This window comes from Seriola lalandi, unplaced genomic scaffold (genome assembly GCF_002814215.2).
Source record: "Seriola lalandi dorsalis isolate HSWRI2012SDOR001 ecotype SW California unplaced genomic scaffold, Sedor1 jcf7180002054692, whole genome shotgun sequence".
Taxonomy (NCBI): domain Eukaryota; kingdom Metazoa; phylum Chordata; class Actinopteri; order Carangiformes; family Carangidae; genus Seriola; species Seriola lalandi.
Genome location: NW_019525245.1, coordinates 85,386 through 104,114, shown reverse-complemented (window position 1 = coordinate 104,114; position 18,729 = coordinate 85,386). Strand labels below are relative to the sequence as shown.

Genomic DNA, 18,729 nt, shown 5'->3' with positions numbered 1-18,729 from the left:
CTACGACAGGACAGACAAAAGGAGACACACAAACATGACAGACTTAGTTTCTATCCTCCAGAGACATGTCCATGTTAGATCATAATTTCAATTTTACAGTATTACAGTGCAACCTATGTCTTACTCTGGGCCCTGAATCTCCTTTCTCTCCTCTGGGACCAGACACACCAACACCAACTTCCCCCTGGCAACAGAAATCATATATATACCCTTCGAAAAATCCATTCAACATTTGAGCAGGTAGACAAAATATGTGTTGGCTTAGATAGTCACCTTGTCCCCTTTCACCCCGACGGTACCAGGAGAGCCCTATAAAACAAGATATTGATCATATAAAATCATAAATTTGATCTCTTCCTGTTCTTCTCTCTCATTCTCTCAGACAAATTACCTTTTCAAAAACTTCATTTAACAGTGCATTAACATTTGAAGAAAGGATAATTGTAATGCCTCTTTTCTGCAGGGATTGTATTTACCTCTTTTAGCATCAAAAGTCAACAGATGTAATTTGTCCAGGGGTACCCAAATTGTAAGAAAGCTCAAAGCTTCAACTTTACGACATGTCCCACCTAAGAAAACTTCTAAAAAGCAGTCGTCAAACAACTATCCAAAGGTCAGGCAGGGCCAATATTTAAGGCTAAATATAGTAACTCTTGGCTGAACCTAGCTACTTCTCACAGTGTAATAAAACCATGACTTAAACTCACCGCTTGTCCAGGAGGACCAGGAGCTCCAACATTTCCTCCACGACCTGCAACGCCTTGGAGACCCTGAAAATGAAACTCACTGGTTGAAAATCACACCAAAGAGATTAAGGCTAAAAGCATACAGCACTGTGTGATCAGCAGCTCCACCGACCTTCTCCCCCTGTGGTCCTGGAGGTCCTGGTTGTCCAGTTTCTCCTCTCAGACCACGCTGCCCAGCATCACCAGACTTCCCCTGTGGCCCTGGATTACCAGCTGGACCATGAGGGCCTGAATCCCCCTGAAATGCAGTCACAGTTAGATTTTGACTGTGGCGTGTCTGGCCTTTCTCTCCCTGCAACACACATTTTGTCATAACTGTCACATGGATTTATTTTCATTTCAGGCAAATTATCTAGAATTACCACCTTGCAGTTGTATGCTTCCATCAACCACTCCAGTTGTAGTTAATTAGCACATGAATTCTTGAGTTATGGCCAAGAACGTTTCTTCGTGAGGTCACAGTGACCTTGACCTTTCACCTTTCATCTCCAAATTCTAGCCAGTTCATCCTTGAGTCCAAGTGAACGTTTGTACCAAACTTGAAGAAGTTTCCTCAACATGTTACTGAATTATTGCGTTCATGGAAATGGGACAGATGTACTGAAAACCATATAGTCATATATTCCTCCTGCTCCCAACACAATAAATCTCTCAAAACAGCCACTGCCAACACAGCATGTCTTACTTTCGTTCTTCTTCATTTTTGTCTCACTGTCGTCTTTACCAATATGAACAAATAGACCAGCATGAGAAGGAGAGTGAGCAGTAGTGGATCTTATTAGATATTAAAATGCACACACCTTCTGTCCTCTGTCACCTTGCAGTCCAACGACTCCCTGAAATAAAACATTGAGATCAAAACATTTTATTCAGATGCTTTACATCAACTAAAAGCTCAGCGCACACAACTAGCAGCTGCTATGGAAACTACACGGCGCCAAACCCCACAGCCTGTTCAATGACCATGTGAGGCCCAGGTATTTGAAACACAAGAACCATCACACGTAAAAATGGGAAAGGACTGGTAGTATTCACCTTCTCTCCTCGAGTACCAGGAATCCCTGGGGGTCCCTGAAGAACACACAGAAACACACATGCTCCATTATATATGACTTCACAATAAAAAAAACATGCATGTTTCTACCACTAAGCAAGTTTTTCTTTGTCAGACAACAAAACTGAAATCACAATAATGTCATAACTCCTATAAAGTCTGATTAAACAGTGATCACAGTGATAAATTTAAATCAATTAAAGATTTATTCAGCTGCTTCTCTCTCCATGCCTCCATACAGACTGCCTCCTGGTGGATTAGACATTTTGAAAAAAGACTCTTTGAAGAGATCCCGAAAGCTTTGGTTGAAAGGCTCTGTTGATGTATGTTGTGTTCCTGAGTGATGGATAACACTTGATATTTACTGTTGGCCCTTTCTCCCCATTCAGTCCAGCACGACCCTCCTCGCCCTACGACATGACAGACAAAAGAAGATACACAAACATGACAGACTTAGTTTCTATCCTCCAGAGACATGTCCATGTTAGATCATAATTCCATTGATACAGTATCACAGTGCAACCTATGTCTTACTTTGGGTCCTGGATTTCCTTTCTCTCCTCTGGGACCAGATACACCAACACCAACTTCCCCCTGGCAACGCAAATCATATATATACCCTTCAAAGAATCCATTCAACATTTGAGCAGACAAAATATGTGTTGGTTTAGATAGTCACCTTGTCCCCTTTCACCCCGACGGTACCAGGAGAGCCCTAGAAAACAAGATATTGATCATATAAAATCATACATTTTATCTCTTCCTGTTCTTCTCTCTCATTCTCTCAGACAGATTACCTTTTCAAAAACTTCACTTAACAGTGCATCAAACAGTCTCAAGCAACTATCCACAGGTCAGGCAGGACCAAAAGTTAAGGCTAAATATAGTAACTCTTGGCTGAACCTAGCTACTTCTCACAGTGTAATAAAACCATGACTTAAACTCACTGCTTGTCCAGGAGGACCAGGAGCTCCAACATTTCCTGCACGGCCTGCAACGCCTTGGAGACCCTGAAAATGAAACTCACTAGTTTAAAATCACACCAAAGACATTAAGGCTAAAAGCATACAGCACTGTGTGATCAGCAGCTCCACCGACCTTCTCCCCCTGTGGTCCTGGAGGTCCTGGTTGTCCAGTTTCTCCTCTCAGACCACGCTGCCCAGCATCACCAGACTTCCCCTGTGGCCCTGGATTACCAGCTGGACCATGAGGGCCTGAATCCCCCTGAAATGCAGTCACAGTTAGATTTTGACTGTGGCATGGATTTATTTTAATTTTAGGCAAATTATCTAGAATTACCACCTTGCAGTTGTATGCTTCCATCAACCACTCCAGTTTTGGTTAATTAGCATATGAATACTTAAGTTATCTGAATCGCCCTGAAATGCAGTCACAGTTAGATTTTGACTGTGGCATGTCTAGCCCGGAGGTAAGTAAATACATATCACCCTCTGCTGCACCACATGCTGTTACTCAATTTTAAATCTCCCTCACCAGAAGGACCTGCCAGTCCTATGCCCTTCTTTCCCAGTAACACACATTTTGTCATAACTGTCACATAGATTTGTTTCATCAGGCAAGTTAATTAAAAACAAAAAACCAAGAGCTCACCTTATTCCCTTTTGTCCCTGGAGATCCCTGTGCGCCCTGCATGAAAAACAAGAAAGGGGAAGAAGATTTACTGTTTTTGTATTTCTTTATTTGACTCAGTGAGTGGTCATAGTGATAATATTTCCACTATTGGTAAATAGGACTCACAGTGTGGGGAGAAAGTTTCACATTTTTGACTGTTAAATATAGCCCCAACATCAAGTCGATTGTATCATTGATCATACTTCATGGGAAGCATCGCCACATCATTTTCAGTTATGGTACCATGTTTCATGTCTTTAGCACGCTCCAGCTCACAGCAAACTGAGCTATGGCATGATATGGCAGATAATGATGAATAGGCCATGTACACATGCACCAATCAGTATGTCACTTCAGATTTTGGTTAATACTTGCCACCAGATCATGTTCACCAAATCTTTTGATATTCTGTCCATCAGGTTTTGAGGTACATGTTTTTAGCACTTGTGACACCACCTGTGGATCGGGCTCAAAATGCTTTGATAGTCTTATACCCAAACACAGATTGCAAATATATATTAAAATTTATGATAGTTGGACTAATTGATATTGGGTTATGACCAATTAACTGCTAAGACCTACCCTTGTGAAGTTTATTGGTCAATACTGTGAAAATGAAATGATATTGTTAAGATATTGGTCCAATGATGGTCTACCTACAGTGTAGGAGGAGATGTCACAAATTCAAAATGTCAGAAAATCTACTATGGCAGACTTTTATGGTCCTTGAGGCTTTTTTCTAGAGAATATCGTCGTGGACTTTCATTTCAATCGGACTTACGGTGTCATGGTTGAGGCCGTTCTAGATTTGCATTTGTAGGTTTTGCTGTCACCTTATGGCCGATTGGGCTCATGTTTCTTGCGAAGCACATAATTTCCACTTATTTGGCCAAGTTTCATGTTTCTGGCTCATTACAGCTCATATATTGAAACAAAGACAATAGCGTTCTGACACATCTCAGGGCTTGAACCCCAATTATACTGACATGTTTAACTTAAACCTTTGCTCATAGACGATAATGTGTTATTACAATTTTTAGAAAAAAGCACAGATATACACATAAACAACAAAATCCTATACCGTGCAAGAGAACATTTAGCACATCAGTCTAAAACATGACCATGAAAAGGTTACTCACATCTGCTCCAGGCTTCCCTGGTTTACCAGCCACTCCCTAGTATTACGACAGATAACAGATTATGAACATGTTGTTGTGTTACCACTAAGTACGTGTGTTGACCTGCTTGATTATACTCACTCTTTCTCCTTTGACGCCAGCAGCACCTTTGTCTCCTCTGTTACCCTGAATGACAGTAGTTACCATACAGGTTTAATGATTAGAGCACTTCAGATTTTCACACCGTCTTGTGTCGCTTGCTGAGAGTGAACCTTCAGTGCTAATGGTTTGGTTAGACTCACCTTTCCCCCAGGTAGACCTCTCTCCCCTGTTGCACCTGACAGTGTTTGGCCATGAAGACCCTGTGTCAATCAGAACCATGAAAGTACTGTCAGCTGCACTCAGCTTCTCTGTTGTACTTCCTCATATATAAGTTTTTAGTTTTTCATTTTAAGACTAGGCTGCATTAATTGAATGTACTATGCATCTGCATTCATTTGTATTGCAACAGTCAATGCTACAGCTAAAATGGAAAAAAAGGTTGATGATAATGCCATTTACAGTAACTCACCTTTTCTCCTTTGGGTCCAGGGAGTCCAGTCATTGCCTGTAAGAATATAGAAAAATTAAGAAATAGTCTTAACTAGCAGTGCAGCATAGTATGAGTTCTTGTTCATGAAGACATAAATATGTATGTAAAAGCCTTGCTAATTCAAATATCACATCAGCCCAACTAATAGTTTTCCAACTGCCAAATATTGAGAGGCTTAATGTCTTTGGCAAGCAACAAATGCACAACTCCTATATTTTAACCACTGCACTTCACTTACTACTATTTGTAACTGTTGCCATTACATTGTTTATATAGTTTATATGATTTGATCAATTTCATGATTGGGAATTTATTTGGGTTGTATATGTTATTTGTCTACAGTTTCAGCTAATGAAATTTAGCCTGTCAATCACAGTGCTTATCGTACATACCATACAAAGTCAAGAATGATTTTTTCCCCCTGTAAATATAATAATTGCACTACAGAAATGTTTAGAACTTTAGACAGCAAATCATTCTGTAGCTGGGATCATATCCAATAAAAGCAACCTAAAAACCTTTTTGCCAGAGGCTGCGCAGAAGATACAGCATGTTCTCACCTTTCCTGGAGGACCGCTGTCTCCCTGCTCCCCCTTTAAGCCGGGCTGGCCTGCAGGCCCAGAAATACCCTGAGAAACAAATGACAGAGTGACACTGAGGAGGACCTGATTCACAGTACACACCGCATATACACATGATGCAACACACACACCAGCACATACCGAGTCGTACATACCTGCTTTCCTGGTAATCCTACTTTGCCAGGCATCCCATCTCTACCAGGATCCCCAGGTTTACCTGCATCGCCCTGAGGAGCAGGATATACTTCATTATATCTAATATGTATTTCATAACAAGCATGTGCAGTCCTATTTACATTTGGGTGTACTAAAGGGGTTTCAAATTATTCAAAATCTGTGCAACTGTCTTCACTTGGGTGTCCAATTCACTGCAAACACTGCAGATGATGAGAAGACATGGATTGTTAAGACTTCACAGAATTCCTATTAAAAGGAGCTTTTTCCTTGTAGGTTTAAAAAAAAAAACATTGTTTCTTGACGAAGGTGGTGTTGCTTCATCTATGTGAGATCCGTGCTTAGACCGTGGGGGTCACCTGACAGGAATGAAAGGTGGGATAGTTGAGTGTTGTCTCCACGGCACTGATATGATGATATGTTGATTGTGGACAGGTGAGCAGGTGCTCAGAAAAAAACAGAGAAACAGTCGGGGAACAACTTGCTAATGACAGGACAATTTTAGACACAGTGTGCAGCATGGCCGCAGCTCCACCAGTGACGTTCACTGGAGAAACATAGGTGACGAGCTGATGAAGTGAGAGTGAGGCCTGAATGAGACACTGGATGGATGGCCGTAGACAAGCAAGACCCATGGGGCCCCGACTAACACTGAAATCAACTGTTGTTAACTGTTAATTGTTGATAATAGTCTGTGAGTATGCATGCTTCATCCTGTGTGATACTTACAGTTACCCCTCTTATGCCAGGTTCTCCTTTGTTTCCCTATAAACAAAGCACATATGCTGTATATTCACATTATTCGCAAATACATGTACATTAAAACATAGTTTTAATATATGTATATTTTATATTTAAATGTGTATTTAAAAATATTAACTTTAATGGTATATTCTTACATCTTGGAACTTATTTGCATTCTTGTTAAGAGTTAGATTAGAATACCACTCATGTCTGTCATTCAATGACTGCAACAAGTTGTTTAAAATGTTGTTTAATGTGTTCATTTGTGAGCTTTGATGATGCTTGTAGATGATTTTTTTCACCTTTGAGCAGGGCCAGGCTAGCTGTTTCCTAGTTACAAGTCTTTATGCTGTCTTAGCTAAACTCATTGGCTGCTGTCAGTAGCTTCATGAGGGTGACATCATCTTCTTATCTAGCTCTTTACAAGAACACAACTAACTACTTCTTTTAAGTGACATATTTATTTCATAAATATGTTTAGAAAATTGAGCAAAGAGTTCAAACATTTATAGACTCAATATGGACAACATGGAACTATAACATAAGTAATTCACAGAGACTGATTGACATGAGCTTCTCTCTAGTTGACACAAATACTTTACACAAACACAAACATCTGACTGACGCATCACAACAGGTAGGACAATACAAACACAAAGAGACACACACACGGTAAACTGAAAATCAGTGGTTATATGACTGGGTACTAGGAATCTCTTCCCTAAAACATGTAAAAAAACAGCTGTAGCTGTTTTACCTGGACACCAACACCTGGTTCTCCTTGATTACCCTGTGAAAAGCAAATGTTTCATGACTTTGGTCAGCAAGTAACAAACAAAACAATTCAAACATGCAGTAACATCTAGCCCACTGAAATGTTAAAACTGTAGGGAACTCACCTTCACACCCGGTGGACCTAGAGGCCCATTGGGACCCATGGGGCCCTAATTAAAATACAACTCAACATGTAAATTGCTGTTGTAATTGTAAATAACAGTTTGTGAATATGTATGCATGCTTCATCATGTGTGATACTTACTGTTGGCCCTCTTATGCCAGGCTCTCCTGGGTTTCCCTATGAGTGAAACATATACTGTACATTCACACATAAAATACACACAAGCCATATTTTAAAGGTATATTTTTACATCTTGAAAAAACTTATTTGCTTTCTTGCTAAGAGTTAATACCACTTATATTTGTCATTAAATATGACTGCAACAAGTTGTTTTTACACTATATTGTACAGATTAAACAAACAGATATAATGTGTTCATTTGTGAGCATTGGAAGTGCTTTAGGTGGGGCTAGCTGTTTCCCAGTTACAAGTCTTTATGCTATCTTAGCTAAACTCATTGGCTGCTGTCAGTAGCTTCATATTTACTGAACAGACATGAGGGTGACGTCAATGTTCTTATTGAACTCTTGGCAAGAACACAAATAACTGTATTTCCTAAAATGTCAAAATATTCCTTTAAGTGACATATTTCATAAATATGTTTAGAAAATTGAGCAAAGAGTTCAAACATTTATGGACTCAATATGGACAACATGGAACTATAACATATGTAATACACAGAGACTGATTGGCATGAGCTTCTCTCTAGTTGAAACAAACACAAACATCTGACTGATGCATCACAACAGGTAGGACAATACAAACACAAAGAGACACACACATGGTAAACTGAAAATCAGTGCGATGCAAGGGATAAAACACACAACAGACAGCGGGCACAGCTGCAAGCACCATAAGCAGACTCAAACAAACTGACAACACAGTACTTTTTGGAGTAAGAATTCCCCCTACTATTGTACATTGGATCCTGGCGAGAGCTTGATCTCAGGATGTCAGCTGACTTCCTTTCATATCCTCAAAATCTGACAGGTGGCCTTGATCAATATTTGATGCGGAACCGATCAAGTTCTAACTCTTATTCCAGTCCCCAGATCCCAGAGGGATGTTTCCAATACAAATGAATTAAGATTTAAATGGTAGAAGGTTCATGACGGTGTGAGCATTCTGATGGTAGGTTGTTCAAATCTCCTGTTGCTAAATGCAGATACATCTTTCATGCTACTAGTTGCTAAAACACATATGTATCTCCTCATCTTTGGTCCAAACCCACTTGTATCTGATACCACATGGACAGGTTCACCCAAGCCTCCTTTTTCCAGAGTTCAAGCATGCCAGCCAGCAGCAGAGAACCTGACGAGGGGAAACAAACAACACAGGAAATGGACAGAGATGAGGAGCGAGAGGAAGTTAGAGAGTGAGGCGTTAGCTGCACAGCTCCAAAAGGTTACTGTCTAAAGATCTATGACGCCTCAGCCCAAGGAGGGGAAAAGAGAGCTCCATCGGCTTCGTGCTTGCAGCCAACCCAATGCTTTTACTCAGGTCAAGCCTAAGAGAAGGCCCCTTAGCTGGGTTACTGGTTACTCACTGGTTGCCCTCGAGGACCAGCGGGCCCTGTTGGGCCCTACTCCAACATGGAGGGAAGGAAAACAAGAAATGTGAGGAAGTGTCTAATATCTCTCCTTTTTTCTCTTCATATTTATTCATGCATCCACACAAACAATTATGACTCACATCATTTCCCGACAGTGTGTTTGGGCTTTTAATAATTACTGTGAATGGTTTGGTCAGGGACAAGATGAAACCTTAACATGTCCATTGATGGGAACTGGAATCCTGCTGGTTTCATATTTTTTAAAATATAAGCAGGACCGTCACCTTACCGTGGTGGGGGAGTTTGAGAACCCTAATGACCCTAGGAGCTATGTTGTCGGGGGCATCTTTGCCCCTGGTAGGGTCTCCCAAGGCAGATTGGTCCCAGGTGAAGGGCCAGATGAAGAACGGTTCAGAAGACCCCAATGAACAGAACAAACAAGAACCCTTGCCCATGGGTCCCAGCCGGGCCCAGCCCGAACCGGTTACATGGGTTCGTCTCCCAGTGGGCCCACCACCTGCAGGAAGAGTCAATTGTGTCCGGTGCAATGTGGATTGGGCAGCAGACCAAGGCAGGGGCCTTGGCAGGCCGATCCTCGGTTACGGAAACTGGTTTTCGGAACATGGAACGTCACCTCTCTGGCGGGGAAGGAGCGGAAGCTTGTGGAAGAGGTGGAACGGTACCGGCTAGATATAGTCGGCCTCACCTCGAAAACATAGCGTCGGCTCCAGAACCCAAGTCCTTGAGAGGGGCTGGTCTTTCCTCTTTGCTGGAGTTGCTCCAGGTGAGAGGCGGAGGGTCAGGGTGGGCTTTTTGGTGGCCCCCAGGTTCTCTGCCTGTCTGTTGGGGTTCACCCCAGTGGACAAAAGGGTTGCGTCCCTGTGCCTTTGGGTCGGGGATCGGGTTCTGACAGCTGCCGGTGTCTATGCACCGAACAGCCGTTCAGATTACCCGCCCTTTTTGGAGTCCTTGGGACGGGTGCTGGAAAGTGCCCCGAAAGGGGACTCCATTGTCCTATTGGGAGACTTCAATGCTCACGTGGGCAATGACAGCGTGACCTGGAGGGGTGTGGCGGGGAGGAACGGCCTGCCCGATCTGAACCCGAGCGGCGTTCAGTTATTGGACTTCTGTGCTAGTCACAGTTTGGCCATAACTAACACCATGTTCAAGCATAAGGACATCCATAGGTGCACATGGCACCAGGACACCCTAGGTCGCCGGTCTATGATCGAATTTGTAGTCGTATCATCAGACCTGCGGCCGCATGTTTTGGACACTCGGGTAAAGAGAGGAGCAGAGTTCTCAACCGACCACCACCTGGTGGTGAGTTGGATCAGATGGCGGGGGAAGACGCCGCGCAGACCTGGCAGGCCCAAACGAGTTGTGAGGATCTGCTGAGAAAGCCTGGCGGAAGAACCCGTCAAGAAGAATCCGGCAGAGTTTCGATTGCGTCCTGAGGGCGGTGGGGGACATTGAGTCCGAATGGGCCTTGTTCCGCTCTGCTGTTGTTGAGGCGGTTGTTGCAAGCTGCGGCCGCAAGGTAGCTGGGGCCAGTCGTGGCGGTAACTCCCATACCCGCTGGTGGACACCAGAGGTGGGGGAAGCCGTCAGACTGAAGAAGGAGGCCTACAGGGTGTGGTTGGCCTGTGGGTCTCCGGAATCAGCTGACTGGTACCGGCGGGCCAAGCGGAGCGCAGCCACGAGAGTTACTGAGGCAAAAACCGGGCGTGGGAGGAGTTCGGTGAGACTATGGAGGAAGACTATCGATCGACTCCAAAAAGGTTCTGGCAAACCGTCTGGCGCCTCATGGGGGGGAAGGTAGCAACTCGCTCACACTGTTTACAGTGGGGGCGGGGAGCTGCTGACGTCAACTGAGGATATAGTCGGACGGTGGAAGGAATACTTTGAGGAACTCCTGAATCCTTCCAACACGTATTCCGTGGAGGAAACAGAGTCAAGAGACCTGGGGATGGATGGTCTAATCTCCTTGGCAGAAGTCGCTGAGGTAGTGAAACAACTGCGCGGTGGCGGAGCCCCGGGGGTTGATGAGATCCGCCCTGGGTATCTCAAGGCTCTGGATGTTGTAGGACTGTCTTGGTTGACACGCCTCTGCGAAATTGCGTGGACATCGGGGGCAGTGCCTCTGGAGTGGCAAACCGGGGTGGTGGTCCCCATCTTTAAGAAGGATGACCAGAGGGTGTGTTCCAACTACCGGGGAATTACACTCCTCAGCCTCCCTGGTAAGGTCTATGCCAGGGTAGTGGAAAAGAGGGTTCGGTCGGTAGTCGAACCTCAGATCGAGAAGGAGTAATGTGGTTTTCGTCCTGGGCGTGGAACTGTGGACCAGCTCTTTACCCTTGCTAGGTTGCTAGAGGGGGCATGGGAGTTTGCCAATCCAGTTCACATGTGTTTTGTGGATTTGGAGAAAGCTTACGACCGTGTCCCCAGGGGCTCCCTGTGGGGGGTGCTCCGGGAGTATGGGGTGGATGGCCCCTTGTTAGCGGCCATTAAGTCCCTGTACCAAAGGAGTGTGAATCTGGTTCGCGTAGCCGGCAGTAAGTCGGACCTATTCCCGGTGAGGGTTGGACTCCGCCAGGGCTGCCCTTTGTCACCAGTTCTGTTCATAACTTTTATGGACAGAATTTCTAGGCGCAGCCGGGGGGTGGACCGGTTTGGGTTCGGTGGCGGGAGGATCTCGTCTCTGCTTTTTGCGGATGATGTGGTCCTCTTAGCTTCATTGAGCACCGACCTTCAGCTCTTGCTTGGGCGGTTCGCAGTCGAGTGTGAAGCGGCTGGGATGAAGATCAGCACCTCCAAGTCTGAGGCCATGGTTCTCAGCCGGAAACGGGTGGATTGCCCGCTCCAGGTTGGGGGAAAGGCCCTGCCTCAGGTGGAGGAGTTTAAGTATCTCGGGATCCTGTTCACGAGTGAGGGTAGCATGGAGCGGGAGATCGACAGGCGGATTGGGGCGGCGTCAGCAGTGATGCGGGCGCTGAATCGGTCCGTTGTGGGGAAGAGGGAGCTAAGCCGGAAGGCGAAGCTCTCGATTTACCGGTCGATCTACGTTCCAATCCTCACCTACGGTCATGAGCTTTGGGTAATGACCGAAAGAACGAGATCGCAAATACAAGCGCCCGAAATGAGTTTCCTCCGCAGGGTGGCCGGGCTCAGCCTTAGAGATAGGGTGAGGAGCTCGGTCATCCGGGAGGGGCTCGGAGTAGAACTGCTGCTCCTCCATGTCGAGAGGAGCCAGTTGAGGTGGTTCGGGCATCTGGTGAGGATGCCTCCTGGACGCCTACCTGGGGAGGTGTTTCGGGCATGTCCCACCGGGAGGAGGCCTTGGGGCCGACCAAGGACACGCTGGAGGGATTATATATCTCGGCTGGCCTTGGAACGCCTCGGGATTCTCCTGGAAGAGCTGGTAGAAGTGGCTGGGGAGAGGGCCGTCTGGACCTCTTTGCTGAGGCTGCTGCCTCCGCGACCGGGATCCAGATGAGCGGGAAACGACGACGACAACGAGCAGGGTATTTTTTGTATGTATTAATACTCTTATGCTTAAATAGCGCCACACAAGTTAATGAGTAGAATACTACTATATTATTTACTACAACTATACAGTATACAGTTGCTTTCATAAGAAAAAAACACACTTACCAAGGCTGTTGAAAGAAATATTCACTGCATGTGTACACAAGAAATTCAGCACTATATTGTGCTCTATGAAAATTAAAAATTTAAAAACACAGTATCATCAATATCAGTTTCACCTTCAGAAGTATAACTTAGCCTGCCCGGACCCAGTGCTCTACTCACCAGTTTCCCATCCTGACCAGGTTTCCCTGGTTCTCCTGGTGTTCCCTGAAATTACAAACCACATATTGCTTCTTCTAAGAAAAAGTTATAATTTTGCATGAGGTCTTCAGAGCCTGAGTAAAACATTAAAGGTTTTGAGAGGAAAGGTTTTAAAAGATTTTGAGAAATATGCTTATTCACTTTCCTGATGTGGATGAAAAGATCGGCACATAACCCATTATAAATCAACAATTTTTACACTTTTTGTACAGATTAAACAAACAAGATAATATGTGTTAATTAGTGAGCTTTACAAATGCTGCATTACTTTAAGACAGGCTCACTGTCTCTCCTTGCTTCCAGTCCTTCTACGAAGATAACCTGACCAGCTGCTGGTTGTAGCTTAATATTTAGTGGAGAGACATGAGTGTTGTTATTCTTCTCATCTAATTCTTGGCAAGAAAGCAAATAAATGTATTTCCCAATGTCAAGTCACACATTAACATAACAATGTCATTTAAAAAGGAAGGCATTGAAGTGAAAATATTTAGAACAATAATACAACAATTTGTGATTATTAAAATATTTTAATCTACAAAGAGCCAACTCACCGACGAGCCATCACATCCTTTTTCTCCAGACGCTCCTCTGTCTCCTTTATCACCTTGAGGTCCCACAAAACCCTTTAGGAAATAGTATGAAACACATTACATTACATATAATAATGTGAATGTTATTTTGTTTGATTTATATTATGTATAAATCTAACGCTGACTCCTTTGGGTCCTGCTGTACCAGGCTCTCCCTTCTGTCCTGCGAGTCCCTGAGGACCTCTGGACCCAGAAGTACCAGATTCTCCCTACAGTACATACACAGACAAATGTCTTTTAACTCCATTATATATCCCATATTTCATAAATATAATATCACAAGGGGGTTTCACTTCATCAGCAATAATGATGAAAAGCAGTTTACCTTTTGACCCAGTGGACCAGCTGGCCCTGTTAGCCCGATTTTTCCCTGACAAAAAGACAGAAATTCTCAGTTGATAGTGAAGATGTTTAGCTAAGACATGACTGTCGACTACATCGATCTAACATGAGCACTTACAGCTTCTCCTTTGTCACCTCTCTCTCCCCTCTCCCCCTGAGACACACACAGACATGATATTAGCACAGTCACGTTGCATCCAGGAGAATTTGTTGGCACTCAGCTCTTTACTTCACCTTATCTCCTGGTATTCCAGCCTTCCCCAGTTTCCCAGGAGGCCCTGTGGCACCCACAAGTCCTTGCTCCCCTTGTTCCCCTTTTGCGCCCCTCTCTCCTGGAGAACCACGAGCAGCCTAACGTGCAACGGCAAATGAAAAGACAATGTTAAAAACATCAGATAAGACCGTGGGGAGGGACGCAGTAGCGTACAGACAGAGATGAAGATAAAACAGACATCACTACAGCTACATGTGGGGGACGATGCTGCTGATATGATATAATCACACAATAGCTACATACTCAGGGGAAACATCATCAAACAAATATTTACTCTGCTCCTTTTTTGATGTTTCCCTAAAATGACCTTTGGACATATACAAATGAACAAACACACATAACACAGTTCTATGAAAACATAATTACATGCAGAGGAATTGTTTAATGATTAATGCATATTAACCCTTAGAGGTCCATATTATTCCTAGCACACCACACTGCAGGAAAAGCAGTGATGTGTGTATTAAACTGTAATATGCATTTAAAGAATGTAATTAACAATGTCAGAATGCTGCAAAGTCACACACTCACAGAGGATCCTGGTGTCCCTTTATCTCCTTTCACAACTTGAAAAACAGTGCATGGATCAGTAATGACAAACTATCATTGCCATTCATAATACTTTTTAAATGTCTCTACATCAGATGCACCTGTCCAGAAGAACCACTGCCAGGTACCCCAGGTGGCCCTGGAGGACCAGAAAGGCCCCGGTCTCCTTTCGGCCCAACACGGCCCTGGAAAACATGCGATTACACAACTGAGACTTTCTCTACACAGGGTGACTTCCTTCTGCGCTATAGTAGAGGCTGAACTATAAAATCAAAGCAGGTGGCCACTGCCACCCCTCCACTGATGGAGATAATTAATATGAATTTGCACATGAAAACAGCACGCTGACATTTGGCATTCCTTTGGATTCCTCTCAGAAGTGGCTCACCCTTAAAGGCTAAGCTTGGTCATTAGAGGCTAGTGAATTTATACAGCTGCTTCCGAGAAGCCTATTGATTCAACAATGTCAATGTCAGAGCAAACTACAACGATAAATACACACTTGTGAGGGAAAGTGATGAAGAGAAAAGAAAGGAGGAAAGCTGGTGTGTATCATAATAAAGTCAAGGAAGTTAGGATCAATACAGGATGGAGGGGGTAAGATAGGGCAGATTAAGACAGACATTATAGAAACAAACTAACAACAGGAATACATTAGGAGAATAACATGAAGGAGATTTGACAAAACTAACATCTTTTCCAGCTGCTCCTGCTTCTCCTTTGTCACCCTGTAGATTAAAGAAAGCAGCGTCAGATTACAAGTAAAAATACAGGCATAATAAGAATGATCTTCATAATCAATTTTCTAATAATCTATTTAAATAAAATTAGGTTAATCATAACAACATTGAGAAAAATTATAGATTTACCACATAAATTTGATTGAAAAATATTGCTGGTGTTAGTCACCTAAAATTACTTTTGTTAGACCATATCCTGAAACACTCCTTCACTAAAACTCATCCTGCCAGTGCGAGGTGATCTTATAGACTGATAAACAGCCACAAACTTTCTCCCATCTTCACCTGGCACTACATCCTCATGCTGTAAGTCAAACCAAAGTGCATTATGGGCTGTACAGAAATAAACTAATGGCCAGTCTGCTGCAGTAGCATTCAGATAATTTAGTACCACCGCTTTAGAGGCTCACTTAACATTTACATTTACTCAATTGGCAGACGCTTTTATCGAAAGAAACTAAAGCTTCAGTGCAGTAGGAGACATTGGTGTAAATACTAAGTACAACATCTATTCAATAAAAGCAAGGAGATTAGGTAAAGTAGTACACCGAAAGTGCACAGTAAGTGCTAGTTAGGCATGTTGGGGTGTTAAAGGTGTTAGGAAAGCTCTCGGAAGAGATGAATCTTCAAGAGATTCTTAAAGCTTGAAGGGAGCGCTCCTGCTTTGATTGGTGGCTTGCTCCGCCGTCGGGGAAGCACAGACGAGAACGGTCAGGACTGCGATTGCCTTGTTTGCAGGGACGGCAACGCCAGTCTCATCTGCAGTGGCCGAGAAGGAGCATAAGCATAAAACTAGGTGACAGCATAAGCCTGTATAATTAAGTTCAAGTAGATAGGTGAAGACTCAGAAGTCACTCTGAAGGCAAGCATTCGTGATTTTGGCGGCCATGGGTAGGCAGTGTAGGTTGATGAGTAGCGGAGTGACATGTGCCCTTTTATGCTGATTGAAGACCAGGGTGTTAATTCACAGAAAAGACTATGTCTAGTCTGTTACCAATTAGAGAATGATCGAGACAGAGTAAGAGGAAAAACACACACTACTGAGTATAGTTATTCTCTTACTGAACAGAATCAATATCAAAACATGTCAGTCAAATCCCTAAAAAAATATTACACTATCTCAGAAGAAGAGCATATTATATTCAGGATGCAGGAGTATTCGAGCTGAGAAAAGTCCTAAGGGGCGACCATTTTGCCAGGAGGCCCAGCTTTGCCATCTTGAGCCTCAACTATAACAAGAATGATGACACACAGTGTTAATTCAGTGTGTTTCAAAATAGACGAAGATGTAAAACAAATGAAAGGATGAGGCTAATGGAACAATATGTATACAAAAATAAACATTTGTGTGTGTGTGTGTGCGTGCGTGCATGTACTCACAGGTGTCCCTGGTGTGCCTGGACGACCAATAGGCCCTGGGGGGCCCTGTTCCCCTATATAGTCTGGTAAACCCTGGTAAAAGAGACCCACACACCACAGTAAACTTTGAGTTTGAGCTGATGTACATTTAGTCATACTTTGCAGGATATTGTCGGGAGGCTTGCTTAAAATGTAAACTGTAGTAGTTCTTATTAAATGTGTAACACACAAAATGGAACATGCATAGCAAAGCAGATCTCAGAAATCCCAACTACACTTTGTTTGGGTTGTATAGCAGCAGCAGCCGCAGCAGAGCTGTTGTGTACGAATCAACCCTTTAAAACAAGATTTAGGTTGTGTAGATGTGGACTTCTAGAATCACTATTATGATCAATATTGCATGTAACAGTCTCCTGTGAAACTGCCTGAAGACTTTCAGTACAGATAGATTATACAACTGGCCACAAGAGTGAAGACTGAATGTTTACATCTCCACAGTGCCCTCTGCAGCATCTATAGTTAAAGTGCACATACGTGGTTGCAATTCAGACGAGTGTTTACCAACAATGTGCTTGATACAGACACAGATTATGTTATCAAAGTCTGAAAATAAAACAGTTCTAAACATCTAACTACAGAAATACCAACCTCACTACTAAAGGGAATACACACAAAACTAGAGATCGTCTTGTGATCGGATCACACCAGCCGTGACACTCATTAATACGACGTTCAGACTCATTAATACGCAGTAGTGTGTAGAAACTACAAGGAGCAGAGCCGATGGTTCATTGCAGCGAGGCCGAGAACCTGCAGTGGGCCGTAAAGCTATTTAAGGCTGTAAAAGGCTGCATGTAGCTGTAGATGCGAGACGGATCCGAGGAGAAGAAACGCTCTCATCTGGACTGACACAGCAACACTGCCTGAAGTCTGGAAACAAATCAACTGGATAGCCAATCACACCGGTCGGACTTCCCCACGTGTTTTCTCAAGTTTCTGGGTACTCTGTTAGGCTGATACCTCTGGTTCTCTGCCTTTGCGCCTCCTCGGGAAGAACCTTTGGAGTCTGACAAACATATTTTTAAATATAAATGTGGATTTAGGGAGGAAAAATCAGCGTCAGAGGTTAAGAACTAACATTAACATTCTCCACTTGTAGGAGCAGTCAATATTGACAATAATCTTTCATCCCAATTCAGTGAGTGCACAGGTTGTCATCAGAGTGGTCCAACGTCAACTGTTTGTGTGTGACTTGTGTGTGTGTGTGTGTGTGTGTGTGTGTGTGTGTGTGTGTGTGTGTGTGTGTGTGTGAGTGAGTGAGAGAGTGAGATAGAGAGAAGGAGGGAGAGAGAGAAAGAAGGAGAGATGGTTAGGCCCACACCCACCTCAGTACTGGGCCACAATTGCACACAGATAAGTTTCGTTACTGTATTTTCCAGCTCGTGACGCTCGTGGTGACAAAAAAAACCCCAATCCATAGACATATTAACACCTGTCTAAGTACTCAAAACCACATATGTGATAGGCCCTGATACAGAAGGTGTCTCCGGGGCCACATTTTGCAATAATATATCCACACAAGGTGAAAACAATACCAGCCACGATGGCGCAGGTGGTAACAGTACTCGACCTACAATCACGCCTCATGAGATAACCTCGTTTTTCGTGGCCTCCCGGAGAGAACATCATTACCCGTCAACAGTTCTTGCAGGAATTTAACACCACTCACCTTAATTTTTGCCTTGTAACAAATTTCGTAATCACCTTCCACCGAGCACATCGCATAGGACCAAAAAATCCCGCAGACTATCACCCTCCACCCATAAAATTCAAACATTTCAAAGAAAAACACCTGGTACAATGTCACAGTAGACAACTGAAAGGTAGAGGCACCGACTATGAGCTCACTTTCCCCGAGAACAGACAGACAGA

At 43.7% G+C, this 18,729-nt stretch overlaps 1 protein-coding gene and 1 long non-coding RNA gene across 2 annotated transcripts in view; both read right to left on the bottom strand.

Moving 5' to 3' along the window:
- col7a1 (collagen, type VII, alpha 1) overlaps window positions 1–18,729 on the bottom strand; it is an 86,111-nt gene that overhangs the window by 6,609 nt on the left and 60,773 nt on the right. The window contains exons 81-102 of the mRNA XM_087178568.1: window positions 7,681–7,716; window positions 7,541–7,585; window positions 7,399–7,431; window positions 6,627–6,662; window positions 5,879–5,950; window positions 5,703–5,771; window positions 5,122–5,157; window positions 4,853–4,912; window positions 4,692–4,736; window positions 4,572–4,607; window positions 3,412–3,447; window positions 2,899–3,024; window positions 2,748–2,810; window positions 2,480–2,515; window positions 2,335–2,394; window positions 2,166–2,210; window positions 1,782–1,817; window positions 1,547–1,582; window positions 859–984; window positions 708–770; window positions 274–309; window positions 125–184 (exon numbers count right to left, since the gene is read on the bottom strand). Of these exons, the coding sequence (XP_087034694.1) occupies window positions 125–184; window positions 274–309; window positions 708–770; window positions 859–984; window positions 1,547–1,582; window positions 1,782–1,817; window positions 2,166–2,210; window positions 2,335–2,394; window positions 2,480–2,515; window positions 2,748–2,810; window positions 2,899–3,024; window positions 3,412–3,447; window positions 4,572–4,607; window positions 4,692–4,736; window positions 4,853–4,912; window positions 5,122–5,157; window positions 5,703–5,771; window positions 5,879–5,950; window positions 6,627–6,662; window positions 7,399–7,431; window positions 7,541–7,585; window positions 7,681–7,716 (1,191 nt within the window). The remainder of the gene's footprint in view (window positions 1–124; window positions 185–273; window positions 310–707; window positions 771–858; window positions 985–1,546; window positions 1,583–1,781; window positions 1,818–2,165; window positions 2,211–2,334; window positions 2,395–2,479; window positions 2,516–2,747; window positions 2,811–2,898; window positions 3,025–3,411; window positions 3,448–4,571; window positions 4,608–4,691; window positions 4,737–4,852; window positions 4,913–5,121; window positions 5,158–5,702; window positions 5,772–5,878; window positions 5,951–6,626; window positions 6,663–7,398; window positions 7,432–7,540; window positions 7,586–7,680; window positions 7,717–18,729) is intronic.
- LOC111667726 (uncharacterized) lies at window positions 15,398–17,846 on the bottom strand. Its single transcript, XR_002761684.2, has 3 exons — window positions 17,446–17,846; window positions 16,819–16,890; window positions 15,398–15,426 (listed from the first exon to the last, which is right to left on the bottom strand). It is a non-coding gene; the product is annotated as an uncharacterized LOC111667726 (long non-coding RNA).